The sequence below is a fragment of the Athene noctua genome, chromosome 1 (genome assembly GCF_965140245.1).
Source record: "Athene noctua chromosome 1, bAthNoc1.hap1.1, whole genome shotgun sequence".
NCBI classification, from domain to species: domain Eukaryota; kingdom Metazoa; phylum Chordata; class Aves; order Strigiformes; family Strigidae; genus Athene; species Athene noctua.
This window is the reverse complement of record NC_134037.1, coordinates 151255902-151277175: the sequence shown is the minus strand read 5'-3', so window position 1 is coordinate 151277175 and position 21274 is coordinate 151255902. Positions and strand designations below refer to the sequence as shown.

Sequence of the window (21274 nt, the reverse complement as noted above, 5' to 3'; positions counted from 1 at the left end):
ATTTTAAACAAGTATTCAGGAAAGTTAATTGTTGTCTTCTTCACAGTATAGTCTTCTTAAAATAAGGAATATTTTCCAGATATATTGAGCCGTGGTTGTATCTGGTTGAATCTCACCATAACAGTAGAAATCTCAATTTTGCCCATGTGCTGTCATGAGCTGTGCATAGAGAAAACATCAAGAGGAACATAGCTAACCCAGAAAAGGAATCATTATGACACTAAAGCTGGTGAAGATGAATCCTGTTCTCTGGTTTACAAAAGCATAGTCGACATCATTTCTTTAGACCTCTATCAAGTGATCCTTATTTCAATTATTATCCCCTATGTTTGCTTAACTCTTAAACGTTAAATGCTGAACCCCATTTACTGAATCTTTCTTTTCTTTAATTTCCCAGCTCTGTACTCAATCAAATTCTTATTCCTCTCTCCTATTATAGACAGTTGATAAATAATTGCAAGGATGAAGACTTCCGAAAACATTTTATAAAGTTTGAGACAGAACTCTCACACCATCATGCTTAGCTAAGGCACGAACAAACCAAATTGCAAAAGTTGAACAGCATCCCAAAATAAATAGCAATTCAGTCCAAGACTGACAAAAACAGCTCTAAAGGCAACAGTCCAAAAGCTTTCATTCCCATATTTTCTTTGGCATTTCTTGAAACAATTACAATTAAAAGTTGTAATAAAAGGAGTAGTAACAAAGCGCACAAAACTGAAAGATGGATAACCAACTCATTCCACTCACCCCAAACTATTACTTGTGGTCCATTCTCTGCAGTGTTCAGATATAAAAAGTAGCTGCCATGTATGCTCTGCACCTGCTACTCCAGTTTATATATGCATAAAGAATATTGAATTGTCGTCACACAGTTTTTTTTGACAAAGTACCTATGAGTCTATTTAGCAGACACTGTAACTTTCACTCCAAATTTGCCTTTTTACTTATTTCAAACTAATTTTTATAAGTTATGATGCATAACCTAAGCTAGCTACCATCAACAAGCTAGCTTAGTCCATCAACATTTTATAGCTGTTTACACTTTCTAATTAACTCAATCTTCTACAAAAAACATGTATATATGTACACATAATATGTACAAAACAGTCTTCTGCCATTAGTATATTTTTATATTACAGTTATGTACCTGCATTACAGCTTACACTTGTCTTCAGCTTTGTGATTTAAGTCACTTTTTAAACACTTACCAATATGAGCTATGTTAAAATTATCAGGGATAAGCAATACTGGTCACTACAAAAAACACTCCAAGAGGACAAGCTTGGTGGAAAAAGGAAATCCAACTTTCCTAGGCAAAAACCCACATTTTCCTCAGTTTATGTCCATAAAATAAACTCTTAAGCAATAGCCAAAACTAAGTAGAAAGAAACTAACAAATCAAAAAAGTCACACTTACACTGCCCAAATTTAGGACGAAAATACAAAGAAAACCAAAAAACAGATGAAGATAACTTCTGCATTGGGTTTGCGTGTGGCAGGGTTTTGGTAGCACTGGAGGGGCTACAGAGGTGGCTCCTGTTAGAAGCTTTTCAAAGCTCCTCCAGCTCCATGCCAGATCCACCTCTGTGCCAAGCCCAAGCCCATTAGCAATGGTGGCTGCACCTCTGCGATAACATATTTAAGAGGAACCTGCAGTACAGGTGGAGGAGTTGTGAGGGAAATACCTCTGCAACACTGAGGGCAGCTGAAGGAAGGATAAGGGGGGGACGGGGGGGGGGAGATGCACCAGAGCAGAGACCCCCCCACAGCTGCAGCCCGTGGTGAGAGGGCGGGCTGTGCCCCTGCAGCCCATGGAGGTCACGGGCAGAGCAGATGCCCACCTGCAGCCTGTGAAGTACCCCACACCAGAGCAGGTGGCTGCAGCCCAAGAAGGCCGGGACTCTGAGAAGCCCCTGCTGGAGCAGTCTGTGGCTGGGAAAACGGCAGCCTGTAACAGTGACCCACACTGGAGCATCTATGAAGAGCTGCAGCCCCTGGGAAGGACTCATGTCAGACAAGTTCACAGAGGACTGTCTCCTGCAAGAAGGACCCCACACTGGAGCAGGGGAAGAGTGCGAGTCCTCCCCTGAGGAGCAATAGAAACAATGGGTGAACTGACTGCAACCCCTATTCCCTGCACCACTAGCAGGAAAGAGGCGAAGAAAACAAGAGCAAAACTGAGTCCAGGATGAAGGGAAGGTTGGGGAAGATGTTTTTAAGATGTGGTTGTACTTCTCACTGTCCTACTCTGATTAGAAAATTAAGTGGTGGTGTTCAAATTAAATTGGTGTTCCTTTATTCCTTCCCCAATCGAGTCTGTCTTTTCCCTGTGACCATAAGTGGCAAGTCATCACTCCGTATCCTTGTCTTAATCCCTAAGCCTTTTGTTGTATCTTCTCCCCATCCCTGAGGGGGAAGGAGTGAACCATCAGCTGTGTGCTGTTCAGTTGCCATCTAGATTTAAACCACAACTTACCACCACCTACACTAAACATTTCTCTGTCCAAAACATAATACAGTAGCATTTTACTATCAAACTGTATAATCCATGGGCAACATAACACTTTTTTTTGAGGGGAGTAAGTCTCTTACAACAGCTAACCTACTGTATATTTTATATTTAGAATTCTGTACTAAGAAGTAATCTTCTTACTTTCCCATAGTTTTCAAGATGATTTACCCATTGGAAATTTTTAACTCACGATTCTGGAAAACTCAGTCATATTTGTTTCCCCTCCTCTAGTGACAAATACATTCACAAAATATGTAAAAACTCAAAACCCTTGATGACCCTGAAAGCCAGAATCACATGACGTTCAAAGTCAAATATCAGTATAAATACACGTAAATAAAAACCCTCAGACAAATAAGCAAGTGTCAGAAAGACAGAACAAAAGCTTCCTTCAAAATTTCACATTATAAAGTCAATTTACTCTGAAAATGGACATGGCATATATAATTCCTAAAAGCACAACTGTAAAACAAGAAAAAGTTACAAGCTTAACATAAGCTACTCATCATCTGAATGTAAACGTTAAATATGTGTGTTTTGTTTGCATTTTCCATTATAGGGATTCTGGATGCATTTTCAACATTTCTGTCTGAAATGTTCAGCCCACTAAGTTTAGCATGTGAGACGACTGTAATTAGTGCAGTGGATTTCATAGATGACTACATCCAAGGTAGTAAAAATATGTCCTGGCAACACAAGATTTAAGGCATCGATGCTGAAGTGATTCAATTTGAAGAACTTTCAGATCCTAATAAAAATCACCAGAAAAAAAAAAACTTATGGCTGCAATAAGAGCAAACATATAGCCAACAAGGGCTGACTTTGAAGGTATGTAAAAACTGGTATGCAAAGGTACATTCTAATCTCACAAGAGCATTAGTATCGAAGTGACAGTGTTCTATGTCTGTCTTACCAGAGTGTAGGGGATTTATGAAATGGGGAGTAAGCTGTAGCATAAAATCAAGTACAGTGTTTACAGGTCTGATTTGATAATGTTTAAAACTCTCAAAAGCAGTTTATTACAGTTAAGGAGAAGCCATCACTCTGAGGGCAGTGTAGTGCCATACAGAAGAGGCAATAACACATAGGAGCAATTCAGAAGCTGAAATAGGTTTCATTTAATTTAATGGTGCTTTCAGTGCAGGACAAGTTAGTTTCAGTGGCCTCAATTTTCAAAGACATTGAAAATTTGAGACTCTTGAGTATTTCACTATTCTGCCTTTCCAAAATAGCACAGGTCTTCCATATCACCTACAGCACATCTGCCAACCCCTTCTGGATGTCTCAAGGGATTTAACGGAAAAACCTGGCACTTAATATTCAGGCAACTTTCAAGCTACTGTGACTCAGTGAAATTTGTTGACTTTTTGTGAACAGCACCCACAGTTTTTTTCCTTATATATAACAATACAAAGTCTGAAAGTCTTGCAAGTCTAAAAACTTTAAAAGTTTAGTCACAAATTCAAGTTTAGATAAAACGTAAACCCATGTGTAAAACGGAGCTTAATGTGACTGTCCTACTGTTATGACAGATGAATCTGTGTGGTAACAAGCCACAAAACACCATGTTTAAAATTCATATATTTCTCAATATCTCTATTCTTTCTGTGTCTCTACCTTCATTTTATCTTCACATCATTTGGCTACCTCACCTTCCACTGTACCCATGCATGGATCTTCAGAACACCATGGGAGAATAATTCAGGTGACAGTTACACACAAGATCAGACAATTTCTCTGCCCAGTGTCCACTCCTTTAGCTTTCAGTTCCTGCATCTAAAGCAGACTTTAATTCCATGTGTGAGCATTGTATTCAATTATGAGATGTTCCTGTAAATTGTCTGCCTGTTTCCACTGATGATGATACAGGGTCAAACAGTGGAAATAAGCCATGCTGTCTTGATAATTCCTTATTTTTCAGGTATTTCTTTTCATGTAAAACTAGCATCCGCTTGACTTTAAGAATGGTATTTTTGCAGTTCAGGAACTTCGTTATATAGTGGTTTATCATTTATACTCAAGTTGTGAAGAGAAAAAATGAGGAGGCGATAACTAGATAACTGATGAATATATGCAAGCCAATAAACCGCTCTGAAACACTATGTTATTATTTCATTACTTTAATAGCTTGAAAGCACTTGGAATGATTGTTGGTATATGTGGCTTTTAATACAACGATGAAATTAAATTGGCCATCAAACCAACAATAGCTACCGTAATGAGAGAGTGGCCTAGCTTTAATATAAATATGGAAACGTCAGTGACTTGTTATTTATAAGGGCAATAAGCAATTATTTCAATATGTTACAATTTATAGTATTTCATTAGCTTTATATTTATGCATTTCTGAGACAAGATTATCCAAGTGTAAAAGCCACAAGAACACAGGTGGAAACACCACCTCATCTCAGTAACATGCACCTCATTTGAAAGTAAGTTCAGTCCAAAACCTAAGAGCATGACAGGATTAGGCATTAAAGACTCTCTAGGAAGTTTGTGTTAGATGCTGCAATAACATAACTATGTTGTTCTACTACATGACATTTACTAGAAATTAAACATGAATGTTTTCCCTTTCTCAGTCTAAGAGTGCATGGGGACAGAAAACAACTGCTTGTACACCAAGATGTTTTTTAGTATAATATAGACGGTAGACAAAGTTTTCATTTTTACTTTTTCAAAATAGAGTAACTCACAGAAAGCCCTACAAACTTACAAGAATACAAAAGAATCTGAACCAATTCGAGTTAATCTCTCAAAAACTGTATACTTAGGACATATTGCTGCTGTAAGGAAACCTGGTCTTTGATTTTTATTTCATAAATATAGTTTCGTTTCAAAGACAGTTCCAGCATTCAAGTCCCTGATGCAATCTTGCTACAAGATCATATCTCTTTTTTTCTTAAACTGTCCATCCTTTTCTTAACCCTCTCAAGTTGCTACAGAAACAGAGAAGTGAAGTTTTAATATCAGTTGAAAATACTTTTCCCTGAACACCTTAGCCATGTACTTTTCTTCTACAATGTGTATCCAAACCTGAGTTCAGCACCCAGGATAGAATACACAGTTCTGATGATCTTTTGCCAGTGGATGATGTAAATTGAGCCCACTTACAAAAGTAAATGAAATCACATCACCACCCCTGCATTCCCCACGTACACAGAGGAAACCACAGAGCAACTATTAATATTCTCTTGCTACAGCTCATACCCATTTGAGAGAAGCACTAGAGTCTAGAGGCAACATTTCTGTGTGTTTGTGTTTTAATACATGGGATCACAGTAGAATACTTTGCAGTAAGGTAATACAATCTGCTGCAGAACCCAGGACCAGAATTCAGAATTCCATGACTGACACAGCTTGCTTTAAATATTTAGATAAAAACACAAGACAAGAATTTGGGATAGAACAGTGTTATTAAGAGCTTTATTCTGGAATCATCTCATTCAACCTAACAGATTTTAGAGACCAGATAAAATATTTCCCTCTAATAGCCTCAGAAATAGAAGACAAGGAACGAAGAAGTGAACATAGCTCCTTCCTTAGTGCCTTACTCTTCTTGTATAGCTCTGCCTAACAGAGCTCAGGAGAGGCAGCAAGGAAGAGAGGGTTTCCCTTAGCCAAGAGTACCTTCCCAAATGGACCCTCCCCCAAAATCAGTGGGGGAGAAAGCATGAAAACCAAGAGATCTTTCCAGAACTCACCTTCCACTGAAAAACTTTACTACAGTCTATCCCTATTGCTCCAAATAACAAAGAAATCAAGCATATCATCTGTCAAGGTGCTTGCAGCCAATTAACTTATTTCCTAACAAGCAAATTGAGTATAAATTCTGAAAAGAAGCTTTGAAAAGAATGGACTCTGTTGCTTCTGCCCGGCTGTTTTCCATCCTAAACTGCAAATCAGTTAACTGGAAAAAAAAAATTAATAGAACACTCTAGTCATGTTACACCAAGTCTTTCTTTCTCCAACTTTTTTTTCCCCTCATCAATTTAAGATTACTGTCAAAATTAAGTCAGTTGAGGCAGAGCCGTCTGCCTTGTTTTTTTCTTCCAATCAATCTTCTGGCAAAGAAATCTGCTAAAGGGACAAAAGTTTAAAGCAAGTATTAAAAAAAATATTCTTCTGCTATCAGACACATAGTAATACTTCTCAGATGTTTCAGACGTTTAACAAAGTTCCACAGAGGAATCTGTAATTCAGAAGCCAATGGGAGAGGGGTCTATTTACTGTGCAGATTATTTTTCTGTAAGTATATCACATCAGCTATTAGGCTCTAAACTTATTAGGGATATTTAATATTTGTCCAAAATTCCCCCTTACTTCCCATTCCCTTCTCCCCCAGATAAATAAATTATTAAAAAACATAAGCAAGATATTAAAGAAACAAAAGCCCATCTTCAAAGCCAAGAAGTCATGCCTTGATTTTCCAAAAGAGGGAGATATAGCTCCATTTGTGAATTAAGCATTTCAATTGCAGCAGAGAACCCAAGAAAATGTTTAACTGGTTTACTAGATCAGATTAAAAAGGAGAGCTTTTGCTCTTTTCCATTTACATGCTTCTCTTAGAAAACTAAGAGAAATTAGTAAATAAAAACAAAAAATACAGGAAATACTGTATTATCTGTTTGAACATTAAAAAAATCAAAATATGGAGACAATAGCCTAGTATTTTTAAAATACGTCTGCAGAGGTAAAGATACCATAGGAAAAATCAAACTGTTAAAATCCAGGAAACCATAGGAGAGTTGTTAAAAATGAAAGCGATATCATGTGGAAGCATTCCCAATAGATTTCGACAGGCACAAGTGTAGAGACAATACTTCACTTAATCACCATTAACTATCCTAGAAGTAAATGGATTTCTACAGGAAGAAAAAATAAGCTTTGTAACTGTTAACTACACAAAGGTGGCATTATTAGGTACTGAGGGACAACCAGCTTATTTTTAAAAAAGGAAAAACACCACATGCATCTATGCTGCAGGACAGTAGACATTTCCTTCAGTCTAGAATCCAGATTTTGAAAATGTTTTTCAAAGTCAAATTAATAAAATTCAAAGGAAAACTGGAATCTCTAAAATACAGTTCAAAAAACACTTCCCACCCTCCCCTCCCCAGACTTAACCAGAATCAAGTTACTGTAACAATGACTTAGCCCAAAGACTATAAAAAACTGTATGCATAATATAAAATCATTTGTATAGGTATGTATTATGTAACTGAAAAGCAACCATAATAATAAGTTACACTTATTGCGTGTAATGTGCTTTATTAGAGTTGTTTCAAGCCATGTCAAGTAGAAAAGAAGCTGCTGAAGTACGTAATAGGGGCACCCAAGCATTAAGTATTTCTCTTCCTCAACTATGAAGTATCTGTATAAAGGAAAACTGCTGTATAATACACGTTGTGGTTGGAGCATAACATGCTTACTTCTCAGTGATCCCATTCCGTTGTTTCAAACTGACAAAATGTCTTTTGGAGATGAGGCAGGTCATGCTTATCACCTCTGCTTCCTGTCACATACTCCCACAGTATCTTATAACTGGGGTAGCCTACAGCCCCAATTGGTCCTTCCACTGTCCTCTCTACCTCTTGCAGTTGTTTCCCTGACAACTCAAGTCCCTAACACCTTAGGTAACACTCTCCTTGGTGGATAATAAAAATGTGCAGAGAATTGTGATGTGTTCCCTCTGTTCTGAGGTCATCTGTCATGAATGAGCTCACCTGACCCTCTCTACACATTGTTAGGTGCATTAATTTACTTGCTTTTCAATATTCTAAAGTAGCATAGCTTGAATACTTTATCATAATGCCTCAGAGAGCTCCTCAAACAGCTCTGGTGTTGGCTGTGTGGCTAGTACAGATTCCATCTAACATGTCTTAGGCATCGAAGGTGTGGAATACAAGCCCATGACAATACCAAAGTTTATCTTCCACATTCTCCTTGACCTATAATCTTCCCACAACATTATAGACACCTGAAAATTAGGATGTATCAGTAAATCGTACTTAAGTGTCAGAAGGTTTACCTAATTAGTGGCCCTATCTTCAAAACAAAAATAATTCCCTTAAAAACCACAGCCATGTTTATATATAGTTGATATGGACTCTCAGACTTCAAGTTCTATTATTTCAAAGCCCCCTTCTTTAAAATCTCTCTCCTTTTTCCACCAAAACCCCCACGTTTTTCCTTAACACACACCTAAACAATTGAAACAATGAGTCTTCTGTATGGTTAAACTAAAAGTAAAGTATTTTTAAATAGCAAAACCTCCTATCAAAGAAGTGCAATCCTGAAGTAACAGGAGAACTAGGCCTGTCAAAATAGACTACACAAGGATATTCTGTGCTCTCAGTCTGCAAAAAAGACACCAAAGAGCAACAGTCCACCTCATTACAACTGTTCATCGCTCTTACAACCTCTCCTGTGAGTCCACAAGTAGTTGAGTGTTTTTTACCAAATCTGAACAGGCAAAGTCAAAAGACCATTTACCTCCCAATGCAGTAACAACTCTTCCTGCTAGTAAGCTTAATCTGTAACCCAGAGAAGTCTACAGTAACATGCTGAAGGGTCACGACTCACAATCAAGCAATGAAACATAAAGGGTATTGTCACAGATTTAACTTTACTTCCCACTCAGCACCACTGACATTCAGAAATGTACTTGCTAGATGACTCCAGTCCTAGTCTCTAAAGTTCAAAACACAAGGAATGCCATGTGTGCTCCTTCTGGCACACAGGTAATATACTACAATGCTGGAGAACTCTTGTTTCATTCACTGTTCAACTTTGCAGACCTGATGATTTATTTTTTTTTTTTCCATCCTACACACCATTTAAGACATGAAATCTAAGTGAAATGGAACTTAATCAACTATGAGCAAGGATATTCTCCACCCCCTCAGCTAAGATGAAAACAATATTAGAGGCATTTATATTTGTACATGCAAGAAAACAGTGAACACTTCAAGAACTTGCCCACTGAAGTCAAGTTTCATACCTCTGCTATCTAGGGCTCCCTTTGTAAAAGCTGTTTGACTGCACGTAACCTATTTATATCTTTATGTTACAGAAAACCCACCACATCTTTAACACTTCTGTACCTAACATCCTAACCACCAGCCTACTATCCCATTATTAAAAAGTTTCCTGGGTTTTCACATTCTCATTACAAACTCCTTCACGTTTTGACTGCAGAGTGCTTGAAGCACGTGAGACCTGAATTCAAAGCCAGTCTGATACTACGCTGCTGGACTTCCTGACCAGTAGGGTCAGCTGCAACACCATCTACTTCATCAGTGACAGTAATTACACTTGATGAATTTTACTAACAGTGGCTCCCTGACACTGATTAACCTACCTGCTCACCATATTTGATTCCTTTTCAAGGCTTACAAGTGAAACAGAGCATAAATATCTATGACAAAGTATAGGATACAGTGGTAAAAACTGTAAGGATGAAGTTTTAATAATATTCTTTACAACTACCTTTTCTCCTCCCAGCACATCATGGGTACAAATGTACTTTTAAGTACTTGTAACCATGATTAATCTGTAGTGTTCTGACTCAAAAGTAGTTCCTTTTTTTGCACCCTTTAATACTAAAAAGGGTTATATATTTGGAGTGGAAAATTAGTAGTGAACTTGGAAAATATTTTGTGCGAGCTTTTTAAAAAAAGTTGTGACTGTTCTTCATGTCAGCACCAATTTCGTATTGAACTTGGCACCTAGTACCTACTGTTCAGCAATCACCAAAACCGCTCGAACATGCAAGAGTGGAATACCAATAGAAGAACACTGTTTTAAGAAGTGCACAATATATCAAATCTAATCACCTCACTACAAGACACTCCCTCAAAAAGCTATACAGTTTACCATCTAAATATATGATGATTTTGATAAGGACATAGAGTATATCATCAGTAAGTTCGCAGATGACACCAAGTTAAGCAGGAATGTCGATCTGCATGAAGATTGGAAGGCTCTACAAAGAGACTTGGATAGACTGGATCGGTGGGACAATGTCAACAGCATGAACTTCAACAAGGGCAAGTGCCAGGTCCTGCACTTGGGCCACAACAACCCCCTGCATGGCTACAGCTTGGGGAGGTATGGCTGGAGAGCTGTCTGGAAGGGAAGGATTTGAGAGTTCTCATTGACAAGCACCTGAACATGAGCCAGCCGTGTGCCTAAGTGGTCAAGAAAGCCAACGGCATCCTGGCTTGTATGAGAAATAGTGTGACCAGCAGAAGTAGGGAGGTGATAGTCCCCCTGTGCTCTGCCCTGGTGAGGCCACACCTGGAGTATTGTGTCCAGTTTTGGGCACCTCAATATGAGAGAGATATCGAGGTGCTGGAGCGAGTGCAGAGGAGGACAACAAAGCTGGTGAAGGGCCTGGAGAACAAATCCTATGAGGAGTGATTGAAGGAGCTGGGACTGTTCAGTTTGAGGAAGAGAAGGCTGAGGGGGGACCTCACTCTCTACAACTACCTGAAAGAACACTGTAGAGGTTGGTGCTGGTCTCTTCTCACAGGTGATTAGTGACAGCACAAGAGGGAATGGCTTTAAACTCCATTAGGGGAGGTTTAGACCGGACATTAGGAAAAAAATTTTTCCTAAAGGAAGAGTGGTGAGACAGTAGAATAGGCTGCCCAGGGAGGTGGTGGAGTCACCATCCCTGGATGTGTTTAAGGGTCATTTATATGAGATTCTGGGGGATATGGTGTAGGGGAGAACTTTGTAGAATAGGGCTGATGGTTAGACTCAATGATCCCAAGGGTCTTTTCCAACCTGAATGATTGTTTGATATATAAACACACACATATGTGAAGGATAGGATATAGATTTAGCAAATAATGGAATGCAGTTTTTAAAAAGTTTCTACCATTTTCTGAGGTGACCTTTCCGGGTAAAACTTGTTATTTGTTCCCTGAGCTGTATATGATTAGTTCTGTCAGCATACACAGAGAAATTATGAAGGCTCTATGGTGCTCAGAAATGACATTAAAACCCAAAGTTGACTGTAAAACAGGGTGGTTTGGATTGTTTTTTTTTTTTACTTTTATCATCTATACTCAATTACATAAAGCTATCAGAGAAAACTACCCATTTGTAGTTAACTCATATAGCTTCAAAAATGTAATAAGAAACCAGCAAACTTAATCACTGATATTTTACATACAACTGCCTAATTTTTACCTTGCTCTTGGTAAAAGTTACATTATGGAGGCATGTCAGCCATCCTGACTCTTACCTTCATGACAAGAGAAGTAAGCCAGAATCACTTACATTAAACTAGAATTCATGAACATACAAGTGATATTGTCAGATGAAGTGTCAGATAAATTTATTACTATATATAAAGTTCTTGTTCTGTCAAATCATTTTAGAAGTCACAGATCTACTGTCATTAGAAGAGGTTGAACAACCACTACTATTTCAGTATACCCTCTCCAGCTCATGGAAGAAAACTTAGTGGTTCTGCTACACAGATCTTCTATCCAGTGTTCCAGGGCAGCAGGTAGCTCAATCATAACTGCCAGTAATTTGGAAGTACTGATCTTAGATAATTAGCCATGAATTTGGGAATTATTTTCCTCTAGGTTTTAATTCTTACTGGCTTCTATTTTCCAATTGTTCTGCACTTTGTGTTGTTCCTTGCCATTCTTATAAACAATATTAAACAAGTTCTCCACTGCAGATACTAAGTTCTCAATTTTTACTGATACTGTTCCCACCCCTAAACTCCACTGCCACTATTTCAAAATTAGCATCTTAGAGACCACTGTGAAAACTTAGTTTACAGGTATTTTTAAGCAGTTGTAAAACTCACTCATAAATAAACAGTAAAAGAACCAAGTGGAACACTGAGTAAACTCCTGCATGCATATGACAACACATGACAAGACTTGCTAAGGAAGCCTATCCATGTTAATTTTTCTAAAAGCTTGTTGTATACTGTGAAAAGGTAATTATAAATACTCTGGCAATGAAGGAAGTATGTTATTTTCAACCAAGAAGGAAGATAAACATACTTGCCCCCTCAACTGCCATCATTGTTGAAATGACAAACATACTAATGTTTAAAGAAAGTGGTTGTCCCAGACCATCTTTCAAATTATCCCCATTAATATGAAGAAACAGGGGTGAAGAGCCTTAGTTTAATAAAGTACATAGTTTGGTTTTGTTTTTTTAATCTGTGCTCAGTTTATGACATCTGTCAGAAGCTTTTTTTTTTAAAAAGAAAACAAACCACACAACCATGGCATTAACTATGTTTGTTTACTTAACACACTAAGCTTCCCACTGATCTATGGGAGAAAAAAAAGTGCCCTTTTCTAGCAGGTAACCTTATTTTGTAGATGGATGTCATAATCCACAAGGGAGTCATGTCAATTTATAAGCACCCATCCCTCCATACAGAAGTATATCAGATCTATAGCAGGTTTAATTATTCACCTTCTCCAATGTCTATATTTGCTTATGAGAAGACTGCTTGAAGAGCTACAGTAGACAGTCTACTATTGAAAACAGGCAAATGTTTGACCTCTGCTCCTCATTTATTTTCCTACAAAAATACTGTGACCTGATCTAAATTAGTGTCACTAGCTACACTCCATACATTTCCCATTCTGGCTTAGAAATTACTTATTTAAAAGGAATGACCTTGCCACCATTTCAGAACTTGGCATTTGCCTGTGTAGAACTAAAGATGAAAACGGTGTAAACAGAAGCTAAAGATAAGGATCTTCCAAAGAAGGCTTTTTTCCCCTAGCAGATTAATCAAATCACTGCATAAATATCTGAAGTGGACTATTTTAACTTAAATATTTAATAACAACATTGATAAAAGAAACTTTAAAACCTGAAATTCCCTTATGCTTCTTTAGTAAGGCAATAGAGGGAATAAATACGTTCGCTGCTAAAGAAACAGTTTTTGTTGCCTAGTCTTGTGCAGACAACAGTGCCTGTGTATTTAAATGTTAACTCTTCAATCTGCATAATAATTTCCACCCACAGAAAATCCAGTATTTTCAGTTTCTACATGAACAAAGAACTGCAAATCTATGCTCTACCACACAAATCCTTATGTTCCCAAAAATACATTTATGAACAATCGTAATCTAACACAACCATGTAGCTTGAAGAAAACTTAAAGAGCAGCAGTTTTCTGACCCCAATAGTGGAATGAGAGAGGACAAAAAGATCAGCCGTAGTATGAGGCCAATGTACATGCCTACCATGAGGAAGATTCCAACCTCATTACACCTTTTGTGACAGATATACCATTTTAGAACTACCTTAACTGGAGACTTTTTTCTATATTAGTTATATCATCTAAGTACATTAAAAGTACACATTGCTATTTGTTAGATTCAGCTGTGTAAGCACCACAGAACAAAACCTAAGATTATCAGCAACATTACAGATGAGGCTGGAAGCAGTTCCATACAGACGAAGTCATCAGTTATGATTAAGTACACTTGTGAATCAAGTTTCTAACACTTTACACTATTTTTTTTTAAGACAAGAATATACATAATCAAAAGCAAATTCATCTCACAGGAAGACAGAACAGTCCAGCTTCACAATCCTGTCTAGCAATCACATATTTGGAGTATCAGAACAACATATTTTGTTTAAAACTGACCATGTAGAAGCACCAAGTGGCAGGGTAAAGAAAACAATATAATTTTAAAAAAAGAAGAGGAAAACAATCTCACATTCCACTCACTAGCAAGAGACTCATGGCTTTTCAGAAGACTCAGAGCAACTACAGAACTACAGCAAATCATCTTAATAGTACATCAGTACCAAGAATAATCAGTAGTCAAAAATTCTGTATACTAAACAAATTATTCACCGGTCTTTGCTTTATTGAGTTTACATTTCAAAGAAAATGGTGAATGGAAAGAGAAAGCACTATAAAGGCCTGTACTTCAGAAATAGGAGATATGACCAGTGATTATATATAAACAAACAAAAAAATCTTACATTTTTCCAAACATATTTAAGAATATTTCCTGCTACTGTGTCAATTATCAACACCCCTCATCATTCACACCTCTTACCTCTACACTGAGCATAGAATATTCTACAGTAGGTGAGCTCAATAGCTTTGCAGATACAGCATAAAAGGTAAATTCGGCAACAATTAAAAAGTCTAACCTAATTAGGTCTCAAAACCTTGGAAAATATTAAGTAACCATTCTGCAATCTCATACACTACTGCATAATCATTGTATTTGAGTTGCAGACAACTGTTTTCTTCCCTGCGCCATAAAATAGAAACAGCTTTCTCATCCTTGAATGATTACTCCTAAATTTCAATTTATCCATATTTATTACTGGGATGATTTCATAGGCCATAACAAAAAAGCATGGAGATAAGCACACACATCAAGTAAGCATTTCCAGAGCATTTTTATGCGTATTTTTGTTTCAGCAGATTTCTTGTTTACCTAAGCTGATTTTCAGCAGAAAAATAAGGATTTCTTCGTGTGTTAGTTTTGTTGACAGGAGACCTGGAAATATAGTACTATTATACAAATGCTCCCACATTCTTAATTTTTCTAGTCTATGGATGATTTCAGTACATTTCTTTCCTTAGCTACTTATTACCGTCCCCTGTTAGCATCCACTATGTCTGAAACTCAAGCTCTGACTGCAACAATTCAAATTCTCAGAAGTACATCTCTGACTGAAATCAGTATTCATCTAAAAATAATTAAATCTCCTAATAGATAGTTGTTATTATATATACCTACACTAAGTGAAACAACTATAGCAGTTGACAGGGGAAAGAAAAGTTCCATTAAATTCTGGAAGATAGGACTTTATGCTCATGGATACTGAGATAATACGACTGATAAAATACAACTAAGATGTCCCTGCATCTGTATTTAGTTTAACTTATTTAAGCCTACTGCTCAAAACCCTTAATTCTTAAAGAATAGGCAGAAGTTTTTAAAAGTTGCATGTATCATTAAAGCAACACAAAATAAACACCTGAAAATCCATTGTTAAAAGGATCACAGAAGTTACCAAGGTATTGAGATTTGAATAGGATCTTAATCTTGGTTAGTTATATCAAATACAGAAAGACTTTATCTGTACCTTACTTCTCATTTTTCAAATTAGCAATACATAAATACTGTTTTCATCTTGTAACATGCTACAATATGTTATACCCACATTTCAGCCACATATGCCTGTTCCTAAGCATCAGAGAGTTAGATGTTAATGTTTCACTCACTGAGGTCACATAGCACAAGAAGATAAACCGATTCTGCTTCTTAGAAAATTAAAAGAAGATCGAGTCATTTAAAAGAAAACAAAAAAGACATTTGAGTAAGAAGAGTCACAGGAATTGGTCAGAGTAAGTCTAGAACCAACACCTTCAGCTTTGATCCATGAGGCACAGGAGGATAACCATCTTGTCCAGGTGGAATGAACAACTCCCACTTCCCATATTCCATCTTCTTATATGGATGAGAAAATGGATTCCAGCCATCTGCAATATAAGAGATAATACTAAGTGTATTCATCTTAAAATGTGTCCAACTGCAATTCAAATGTATAACTTTGTCAGGTCTTTTTCAGAATAAACTTCAGTGACAGCAGACCAATAGTTTTATATCTGACACTGCTATACACATTCAAAAGAGGTTCAATTAAACACGTAAGATTTTCATAGGAAACCATATTCCAATTCTAATTTGACAATTATTAATTTGATGAAACACTCTCCTCCCAAAAAAGACAGTACTGATTTTAACACCACAAAATCATGGTGATATGAATAGTAAAGAAAAGTAATGCTTAAAGTAGCTTTAAAACCAAAAAGCTCACATACTAAACAAGCCAGTAGAACTATGTTATAACACTATGGGGGGAAAAAAAAAAAACCTTAGCAGATGTTGATTATGGAGAAAGGAAGCAGGCAAAATGTAACCAAAACCAGATTCCATAAATTGAATGCTCAAACCAGTTTTGGACACAACATGCTGCTCACTGCCTCTAATTTGACAAGCTGATGTCCTATTAATAACACTTGCAAAGTGTATAAAACAGGAAAAGTAAAGGGGAAACCGCAGACAAACTTGGTAGCAATGGGTAGGAAACAACACAGTACCAGACAATGACACCACAACCAGGAAATTTGGTCTGAAATGCCACAGTTTTAAGTCTTGAAGATCTTTTTTCATTAAAGAAGTTCACTGAACCAAGCTTAATTTCCATAACTCAAGATTCTTTGTGCTCTTTGAATTCACTGAGCACTCACTGGAGACATGCAAGTCTCCGGTTGGTCATTATGACATGCCTAACTGAACAGCTGTCTACCAAGAAGGTCTTGTGTGCTTGTATGCATGTTCAAGGTTAGCTCTCATGAATGAGACTGAATATAAAGCTTCTGAATTGACAGACTTAGGCAATGTAAACATTTCTAAGCTAGAAGTGGCATGCCAAGTTTGAAAATTATTTCCTTTTTTTCAGCCTTGAAACATGTCTATCTCATAGTTCAAGGCAGAGACCCCTAAGCTAACAAGAAACCAGCCAACACAGAATATTGAACTGCAAGACATTAAAGCAACATTCGTGCTAATCTATTTGCATGCCATGTTCTGTTGTAAGAAGACCCTCACACCTCGATGAAAGAATAAGCAGCCTTCAGTGACTTTCTACTTACAAGAAGATACAGTACATGAACTTAAGAAGGTACTCTACAACAGCTATCAAACTGTTCAGCCCCTAAACTGTAGCTCCATGACTAGTTTAAGTTAGTACAATATTGCTATTTAACATGGTAGTCAGGGCTAAAAGCAATTCAGTAAAAAAATGGACATGCTACTGGAGCAGGACCATCACTTTTGGCACCATGGAAATCATAACAGGGGAGGTAGAGAAGTGAAGTTATATTCATCAACATATGTATTTTCCTAATAAAACAGTAATCAAAAATATCTGCTGTGCAACAAAGATAAATTTTCTCTAACAATATATGGATATCTTGAGTTTCAGAGAAAGACTAGGTTGTTTAAGTCGCAAGTTGCTCTTACACAGCTGTTTAAACCTGAGAACTGCCAATCTTTAAGGAACAAAACTGAAAGGCACAAATCAAACAGCCTAGACAATGTGACAAAAACAACTTCGCAAGACAAATATTCTAGTACCTGTTAATTTTACAGTAGAGAGCAATGTCAAAACCAATGAAGAGATTATTATCATAAAGTATTTCCCATTCTCAAAAACAGAAATACAATTAACTCAGTACTCTATTTAAATGATCGTTTGTATCATGATTAAGGTGTTTGGATAGTGTAGACAAAATACACATAAGCAGAAAGAAAATATTTACTAAGCTATGGTTTGATCAATAGCAGAAGAACTTGTACATCAGTAAGATTTAGATGGATCTTCCCCCTTGGTTTTACCCTTAAGTTTCAATCAAAAATAATAACAAACATTATTAACCTCTACTAAGAACAACATCAAGCAAACACCTTAACAATAAAGCAGTCCTCCTTAAAAGAAGTGTTTATACACTATAATACATATATTTATTTTATTTTAGGGAATAGTAAGAAGATGTAGAATACATCACTAGGACTTTTTATCAGGACCTAAAAAGAAATAAATTTTCTTTTAAAGTGCAAACACTGTCTGAAATAAGCAATTCATGCAAAAATGGGAAAACAGAAAATGAAAAAATAACAAACATCTTAAGAAGCTTCAGGAAGACTGCTTTAAGGAACTTGTTCAGATTTATGACAGTCAAGACCTCCTTATGGTAATTACTACCAACTCTTTCAACCTTCTTCCCCCCCCCCCCCCCCCCCCCCCCCGATATCTGATCATCTTCATTGCTTTTCATGAAACTCTTTCCAGTTGACCTGTATCTCTTGATTACAATGCATGAACTGAACCAAATATGCCAGGTGATGACTTAACTACTGAGCAAAATAAGAAGTTACAGCAAAAATCTTAGGCCCAGTCTCTATAAAACTCACTTGGGGAAACTCCATGGAGCTTATTACGTGCACCAAACCCACTGAATTCTGACACTGTTCCAAAAAAGTTCTCATGACCTATGCTAGAACCACCTGTCTTCCCTCCTTTAGAGGCGGGAATGGTTGCACCTACCCATTTAAGCATCTCTGCTCTCCACAAGCAGCTTTAACAATTCTGCTTACACTTTCCCCTCCACCTGTGAGCAATACCAGATGCTCTTGTTAACCCTTCCTCTTCTCAGTCACGGTCCTCCATTATTGAGTGTCTATGGTTCATGACTTAAGAATAAATGCAAAGCAATACCCATCTGTCCCAGATGGTCCTACTTAAAACCATTGTTTATAACCTGCCCCTAGAAAGAAACTCCTTTAGGAAGGTTATAACAGAAAATATTGCTTTGTATTAAGGCAAGACGCATAAAAATTTAAAAGACCCTGAAAATTGAATGCTTTCTTCAAAGAGGAAGTGGCTCTGGCTTCTCTCAGTTACGCTGTTTAGTTTTCAAATTTTTCAGGAAAACATAGCCAAATATGCCTTGGTGAGGGTGCGGGGAGGCACCAAAACCTGAACAGCAGACTATTCAGAAGCTGAAAATATAAAGACAAAAGAAATATCTTAGTTCGAGAACAAGTACTTCAAAGACTGACAATAGCTACAAATAGAAAAGTTCAAATAATCAGCCTGAACAGGTTTTAGGAAAAATAATGGAAAAACCATGAGCCATAAAGCCAAGAACTTCTATACAGAAGTTTAGGCCCCAGATAAGTCTTATTCCAACATGTGAGATACCTTGAATGGTCTTCTTTTAGTGTCTCTCATGTTTGAGATTATATCTTCCAAAACCAGACAATTATTTAAACATTACATCCTACCTCAGCAACATGAAACACAAGGGAACTTCAGAACTGCACCCTTCGCATGCCAAAGAATCATGAACTGAGTTTTAATCTAAACATGAATTCAAAACTGTAATGGCTTGGATTCTACCATTTGTCATTAAAACTCAATTTAAACACAATACTTCCAGCTAAATCATAAATTGACTTATTCAAATCTCTAGTTTTGTTTTCACATTGACAAGTATATAACCGTACAGCTCAGACTCACAGCTTAACTTGGGAGTTTTAATCAGACATTAACACTCCTCTTGCTTCTTACAGGGGAAAGGAGTACTTCTTGCATATTGACCACATCAGTCACTTGTTCCCTTGTAAGAGCTGATACGTTAGTGCAATGTTGTAACTATTTTTTTCAAAAGTGAAAAAATTTCATAAATTGAGGTTGAATTCTCAAGTGCAATAACTCATCTCTTAGAGCAACTGTATTTCTACATTCCACATATTTCTGAACAACTGAAGGATACTCAAAGAGAATACAGAGTCCAGCAATCATTCACACAGCTTCCTTGAGGAAAAGGTATAAGACAAATAGCAGTTCAGAGAAAGAAATGGGCATGAAAATCCAACTATCCCACAAGATACCTTTACACTATTTGCTTGGAATATGAAATCAGATCACAAATTGATATGTTCTCTAAGAACACTATACTGTTCTACACAGTGGCCAATTAGGTCTTGTTCCATCTACATTGCCTGTTTTCCAACAGCTCAATAGCAGGGCCATTAACATAATCTGCTTAAAAAGTGATTAAACAGCTCAAATACTGACATAAAACCAAATGTCATTACTTCTCAGATAAGATGTCTCCCCTGGATATTAACAGCAGCTTATCCTTCAGTATAGTGCCTTCAGTTGTCTGCAGTCACAGAAATACAGCACTACTTGACTTCACTCATTAAATCTAGGTATTTATCTATAAAAAGCTTTGAAAAAAAGTAGTAAGAAGTTCAGTATCATAACATAGTAGTTTCTACACACCATTTCAGTAAAAGTTCGAGTCAAGTCTGGGGGCAGAAAAAAAAGTAAATTTCCAGTCAGCTGTCAGATATCCAAATTATGAGGGCTGGTGGCTTAAATTCCCTTTTCTTCACTCTGAATGAAGCCTGTCAGGGCTTAAATAATAAACAAACCTCCCCTCAAAACCAACCAGCACACCCTCCCTCTACCTTCAGCCCCAGCAGAAGACTCCCCCACTAGTGCAAGAAAAAGGAAGCAGAAACCAAGCCAAACCGACTTTCCAGAGTGATCAACATTTTAGATCTGGTGTTAGCTGGGAGGGAGGGAAGGGAAGGGAAGGCAGAGAAAAGTAAAAAGGGAACTACAGTTCACAACACAAGTATGACAATGTGTTATATCAAATACTTACTTCCAAATTAGCACATATTTCTTCTTTCAAGCTTCTGAAAGACAGTAACTTCTTTTCAAAATTAAAATACTGTTTGCAGATCATGTACTGAGTCTCTGCATGGCCAAATACAATTTTGAGTGTTCTAAATCCCAAACAAATTCTGTGGGTTACCCTCAAAACTTGCAGTTCAGACTTATTTTGAAACAGTCAGTTGTAAAGCAGCAATACATTGCCAGTAGTCACAAGTTCCTCAGCAACACAGCATGCAAACAAAATATTCACTGTGTTATCACTGAGTTTTTAAGGTAGCTATACTGCCTCTAGTATCAGAAATTCAGCTAATTGCCTCAAACACTTGATATACTGAGATGCTAAATACTAATTGACAAATCTTCATGTTTTTGGATGTTCATTTAATACTTTACTCTATCTGAAAAGCACTGTATCAGAACACCAACAGAAATAATACCTTTTTCTCTCCAATTATGGAGTTTTAA

At 37.0% G+C, this 21274-nt stretch overlaps 1 protein-coding gene across 4 annotated transcripts in view; it reads right to left on the bottom strand.

Annotated features, from left to right (window-relative positions):
• Window positions 1-21274, bottom strand: part of GBE1 (1,4-alpha-glucan branching enzyme 1) — a 167534-nt gene that overhangs the window by 105399 nt on the left and 40861 nt on the right. For all 4 annotated transcript variants that reach the window (XM_074901193.1, XM_074901215.1, XM_074901198.1 and 1 more), the window contains exon 3: window positions 15916-16031. In XM_074901193.1, coding sequence (XP_074757294.1) covers window positions 15916-16031 — 116 coding nt within the window. The remainder of the gene's footprint in view (window positions 1-15915; window positions 16032-21274) is intronic.